This window comes from Sinocyclocheilus anshuiensis, unplaced genomic scaffold (assembly GCF_001515605.1).
Source record: "Sinocyclocheilus anshuiensis isolate Anshui unplaced genomic scaffold, SAMN03320099.WGS_v1.1 scaffold44, whole genome shotgun sequence".
Taxonomy (NCBI): Eukaryota; Metazoa; Chordata; class Actinopteri; order Cypriniformes; family Cyprinidae; genus Sinocyclocheilus; species Sinocyclocheilus anshuiensis.
The window spans coordinates 1272177-1278087 of record NW_015555746.1 but is presented as its reverse complement, the minus strand read 5'-3'; the positions used below and the strand labels follow the sequence as shown (position 1 = coordinate 1278087).

The window sequence follows — 5911 nt, the reverse complement described above, 5'->3', positions numbered from 1 at the left end:
CTTTTTCAGTTAAAATGATTTCAACACATTGAGTAACGCTGCGTGTTTCTAAGCATTTCAGGGGACCTTTAAGTTCATTTGAAGTAGAACAGAGCGAAAATGTAATCAAGATGCTCAGTCATTTTTTTTTTTGACAATCATCTCATTGTAGTTTTATTTAATACTTTGGCCAATTCAATTTCATGTAGCATTATTTGTCCTTTTTCCTTAGAATAATGCATCTAAGCTACTGCTGGCCATCATGGAGAGCCGTCATGACAGTGAGAACGCAGAGAGAATCCTGTACAACATGAGACCAAAAGAACTAGTGAGTATGTTAGTTATTATCCCGGTACATCCTGTTTCTGTCATTGCTTTAACTGTATCTTGGAGTCATTCTGTGTAGACAGATAGTAAACCATAAAAATTCTTTGGCTACAACATCTGCACAACCCCAGCTGTGTGTGTTCATGTTCAAGGTGGAGGTGATGAAAATGGCCTACCAGCAGGGGGAAACAGAGTTTGAGGATGAGGAACAGGAGAATGGAGAGGACCATGCTGCCTCACCTCGCAATGTTGGACACAACATCTATATCCTTGCTCATCAGGTACACACACACTCCTGTACAACTTTTGCCACATCTATCAGTGTAGGGTATAAGGAGAATATTTGTCGTTCATAAATAGTTTCATTTGCAATATATGGTAAATTTTACACTGTGGCAAAAAAAAGTCACAAGTCACGACAGATGAATAGTTTGAATTACGCACGCCACTTCTGTCAGCAAGTTAGATTACCATTTTCTGTTACTGGCTGATAAGCATATTTATTAACATTGTATTTAATTACCAAAGACTGTTTTGGGGCCTGCATAAGAACAGCTTATTTAGACTGTGGCCAACTTTTATAGTCAACCACAATACCAAATGTACCTCACTTTATCTAAGAGCAATTCATTAAATTAGTAGTGTGATCTGATTTAACCTGCTATTTCAGCTGTCACGTCACAATAAGGAGTTGCAAATACTACTGAAACCAGGTGGGGAAGACCAGGCCCTGGAGTATTACACTCAACACACTGCACAGATAGAGGTAACACACACAAACACTTTTAAAAACTCTTAAAACATGTTTTGTAGTGTTTTTAAAATCCCATCTTATGCTGTTGTATGTGTCTGTGTATAAATAGATAGTCCGGCAGGATCGCACTATGGAACAGATCGTGTTTCCCGTACCAAATATCTGCTCTTTTCTCACAAATGAGTCCAAGCTGCGTGTGTACTATGGTACAGAGAGAGACGAACAGGGCAGTAAAATAAATGACTTCTTCCTGCATGCAGACGACCTCTTCAATGAAATGAGGTGGCAGAAAAAACTAAGAGGTAAATGTGTTTTCATTCTCTAGTGTTTGAAAATGATTAATTTTATAATAATTTCTGAAATGTATCCCTCTTATTCTGTTTTTAGTACAGCCAGTGTTGTACTGGTGTAGCCGGAACATGTCGTTCTGGAGTAATGTGTCTTTTAACCTGGCTGTTCTCATTAATCTGTTGGTGGCGTTTTTTTACCCTTTGGACGGAATGAGTGAAAGTGAGTTCCCCTCTGTATTGTCTTCACGAGTCGGGCTTTCTTTCCACAATATCCCTGACCTGTGTGAACATTTATACCTTATATGTGGTCTGTGTGTGTTTCAGGTTCACTAGATCCTTCTCTTTCTCTGTTGCTGTGGGTGTGTTTGTTGGGCTCGTTGGGGTTTGTGTTGATGTCACCGAGGCCGAATGCAGTGCGAGTGCTGGTCATCTCCAGTGTGCTGCAGCTGGGCTTCTCAGTGGGGCTGCAGCATATGCTGACACTCCTGGGAACTTTTAATGTAAGATCACACTCAGACGGACACACATGGGAGGGTTAGATTTTGAGTGCATACAAGTTCATATACAGTCATACATTGTGCTAGAGGTCTACACGGGTCCAAAAATTCGTACTTGAACCCGAAGAGACCCGTAAATGTGCTACACTGAACCGACCCGGACCCGTCTATTATTTTGAAAGTTGGACCCGGGCCCGTGCAGAACCAAGAAATGTCAAAAATATACTACCCAGAACCGACGCGGACCGTCAATTATTTGAAAGATGGACCCGAACCCAGCCGGGAAGACACAGACCCGACTGGACCCGATCGGCACATATTCCACAGCAAATTGCTATTAACAAGTCGATAAACAAGTTGCGAAAATTAAACTTTTTGAAGGTAAACTTTCACTCAAACTTTCACTCATGAAGGTATCCATTATCAACGTGCGTGTGCATTAACTCCGCCCACCCTGCTTCTGATGACGTCGCTCGTGTTTTTTTTTTTTTTCCCCACCTTATTTCAAATTACCGACTCGACACTTTTCTCATCCTAATTTTGCAAATTGAAAGTTACAAAACAACACACGCACAGCGCTGACTGACTCTGATAATGGCCGGGTGTTCTCCGAGTCCGATCGACTCGGGTATTACACACAATGTTAAACAGACCCGGGACCCGAAGTAATAGATTGGGACCCGACCCGGACCCGGCTGACCATTTAAAATATAGCCCCGAACCCGTACGGATCCCGGGTCGGGTCCCGGGTCCTCGGGTCTCGGGTCCTCCGTGTAGACCTCTACATTGTGCACAGTTTCTTTACTGATAATCTTATGTGGTATCAGTCTGTAGTGACAATCTGACCTCATTTGGTGTCTGTGCAGGTTTGTAATAAGATAGTGTTCATGCTGAGCTTTGTGGGTAACCGCGGGACATTTACCCGTGGTTACCGGGTGATGGTGATGGATAAGGAGTTCCTGTTTCATCTGCTGTACCTTCTCATCTGCACTCTGGGCCTTTTTGGACATGTCTTCTTTTACAGTCTTCTGGTCTGTTTGAAAACCTTACACTAACACATTTTTTACTAACATATGCCTAAACAGAAATTAGTGTCTAAATGTGTATATATAGAGAGAATTAAATTAAAATATTTATCTAATATTGACCAGATATTGACCTAATTTCATGTTGCATTCAGTCATTTAATATAGAATCAAAGAAAGAAAGAAAAAAAAATCCAGTGCAAATATTTAGACCACTAATGTTAACTAATTGTATATTTGTGTGTTCGTAGTTGTTTGACCTGGTGAACAGGGAAGAGACTCTTTTGAACGTTATCAAGAGTGTGACTCGAAATGGCCGCTCTATTGTCCTGACGGCTGTTCTGGGCCTGATCCTGGTCTACCTCTTCTCCATTGTTGGATATATGTTCTTCAAGGATGACTTCATCCTAGAGGTGAACCGCATCCCCAACGGCACTCTGGGTAACCCACATTCACACAGACATATCAAAGCAAATCACAAAGTAATGTTCATACTAGTGGGTGTGAAAATCATTTCTGTTGTGTTTGAATATGTGTGTGTCAGAGGAGGGAGTAAATTTGGCTTCTGGTTTCCTGTCTGAGGGGGTCTGCAATGGGCAAAATGGGTCCTGTCTGACTGCGGATGTTGAGGAGGGTGAGCAGTAAAATTCATCCTAACTACTGCATATGTTAAATAATTAGTCAAAGTAATCACAAATTTTCCCCAAATGAAATGATCATGAGCATAATTGGCATATGTCTATGTTAGACAAGTAAAACATTGCATTTATGTTTTTAGTAAAAAAATTGTTTGTAAAAAGTAATTGTTAGTAATAGCATACAGGTCGGGGCATGATTAGATCTGCTTTTTAAAACTTTTTAAATCTGCTTTTATTAAGTGATTATTATATTATTAACAATATTAATTGATTAATGTACTAAAATAACACTAAAATTATTATTAATTACTATTACGTATTATTAATTAATTTATTAATACTAAAATGACACTTAAAATGGACAGCCCTAATCCAATTATTTCAGTCATGTTATCCAATTATTTAAATATTATGTGACTCTTTTTTGGCAATATTTTTTAATCTGACATTTAGTTGTACACTGGAAGTGACTGGAAATAGAGGTTCTACGTTGTGTGTTTTGTGTGTTTATAGATGACGTAGAGCGAGCGTGTGATTCTCTGTGGATGTGTATGATCACTGTACTGAGTCACGGTCTCAGGAGTGGTGGCGGAGTTGGAGATGTTCTCCGTAAGCCATCCAAAGAGGTACGCACATGCATATATTTACAATAATTGTTAATTTTTTACATAACCTGAAGCAAAACCCGTATGTGTGTTTGCAGGAGCATCTGTTCGCCGCACGCGTCGTGTATGACCTTCTGTTCTTCTTCCTGGTGATCATCATCGTGTTGAATCTGATCTTTGGTGTCATCATTGATACGTTTGCTGATCTGAGAAGTGAGAAGCAGAGGAAAGAGGAGATCCTCAAGACCACATGTTTCATCTGCGGTGAGATGAAGTTGCACAGTTATGCTCAAATGAACATAAATGTGCCTTCACATGTGATTGGGGATTTATTTTTTGGGTAATCTGCTTGTTCAATCAGGTCTGGAGAGGGATAAGTTTGATAATAAAACAGTGACATTTGAGGAGCACATCAAGGAAGAGCACAACCTATGGCATTACCTGTACTTCATTGTGCTGGTGCGGGTCAAGGACTCCACTGAATACACAGGCCCTGAGAGCTACGTCGCTCAGATGATCAAGGTGAGAACATACATGATGACATTATTATAAAGCTTTTATGAGGAGATGCTCAAAATCAAGACCCAAGGGGAATATACTGTATATACAGTGGGTACGGAAAGTATTCAGACCCCCTTAAATTTTTCACTCTTTGTTATATTGCAGCCATTTGCTAAAATCATTTAAGTTAATTTTTTTTCCTCATTAATGTACACACAGCACCCCATATTGACAGAAAAACACAGAATTGTTGACATTTTTGCAGATTTATTAAAAAAGAAAAACTGAAATATCACATGGTCCTAAGTATTCAGACCCTTTGCTGTGACACTCATATAGTGTACATTAATGAGGAAAAAAAATTAACTTAAATGATTTTAGCAAATGGCTGCAATATAACAAAGAGTGAAAAATTTAAGGGGGTCTGAATACTTTCCGTACCCACTGTATATATACAGGGTTTGAAATTAACACTTTTTAACACGGGTTACTTTTCGTAAGTTATGTTCACTCATTAATTTCTTGTTCATGCAAGCCAAATCTGCGCAGGTTTAGTGCAAATACTGAACTCGTGAGACTTCATAACATTATCGAGTATATTGCAAAAAACAAACAAAACACACCAACAGAGGCACGCATACGCAACGTGATGTCTGGTTAGACCAACACCATAGACTGTAAAAAAACAGACCAACACAGGCTTTAGTGTGCGTGCGCATTTAGAGTGCGATCTTTCACTGCATGATTCAGTCTATTAATATGCATTAAGAATGGTCACATAATTCAAGATAAGGGGGCAGAAAATGTATATATTTATATCAATTCATAGTCAATCAATATCACAGGAAGAGTGCCGTTTTTTCTTTAAAAATCAGCATGGTTACAAATGTGATGTTGATTTTATACAACAGTTCAATAAACAATAAGTTAATATCAAGAGACTTACGTTTTAGACACCATATTGGCTGTTTTTGCGCTATTTCTGTGCTATTTCGCCAACAAAAAACATTCCAAACACAGCCACAGCACTGTTTTTGCATCTCTGAGCAACATGAAGTTGTTTCGTTCCTGAATTAATCAATGAATTCGGTTCAATCGCAATGACTCACTTGACAGTGACTTGCTACCATCAACTGGCGGTTTTAATTACACATTCAAAGTATCTTTTCATTTTTTAAATAATTTCAAATATCAGTATTCAACATTTCATGTTTAAAATATCAAAACATTATTTATGCATTTGTAACTGCAGGTTAAAGCATTCCATGTCCCTCTAAGCTGCATTAACGTGTAAA

General features: G+C 38.9%; 1 protein-coding gene across 3 annotated transcripts in view; it reads left to right on the top strand.

Annotated features, from left to right (window-relative positions):
* itpr1a (inositol 1,4,5-trisphosphate receptor, type 1a) overlaps positions 1 to 5911 on the top strand; it is a 47680-nt gene that overhangs the window by 38802 nt on the left and 2967 nt on the right. For all 3 annotated transcript variants that reach the window (XM_016467109.1, XM_016467110.1, XM_016467108.1), the window contains 12 exons: positions 212 to 307; positions 459 to 587; positions 977 to 1072; positions 1170 to 1362; positions 1448 to 1570; positions 1675 to 1850; positions 2714 to 2878; positions 3124 to 3313; positions 3417 to 3506; positions 4024 to 4136; positions 4214 to 4379; positions 4477 to 4637. In XM_016467109.1, coding sequence (XP_016322595.1) covers positions 212 to 307; positions 459 to 587; positions 977 to 1072; positions 1170 to 1362; positions 1448 to 1570; positions 1675 to 1850; positions 2714 to 2878; positions 3124 to 3313; positions 3417 to 3506; positions 4024 to 4136; positions 4214 to 4379; positions 4477 to 4637 — 1698 coding nt within the window. The remainder of the gene's footprint in view (positions 1 to 211; positions 308 to 458; positions 588 to 976; positions 1073 to 1169; positions 1363 to 1447; positions 1571 to 1674; positions 1851 to 2713; positions 2879 to 3123; positions 3314 to 3416; positions 3507 to 4023; positions 4137 to 4213; positions 4380 to 4476; positions 4638 to 5911) is intronic.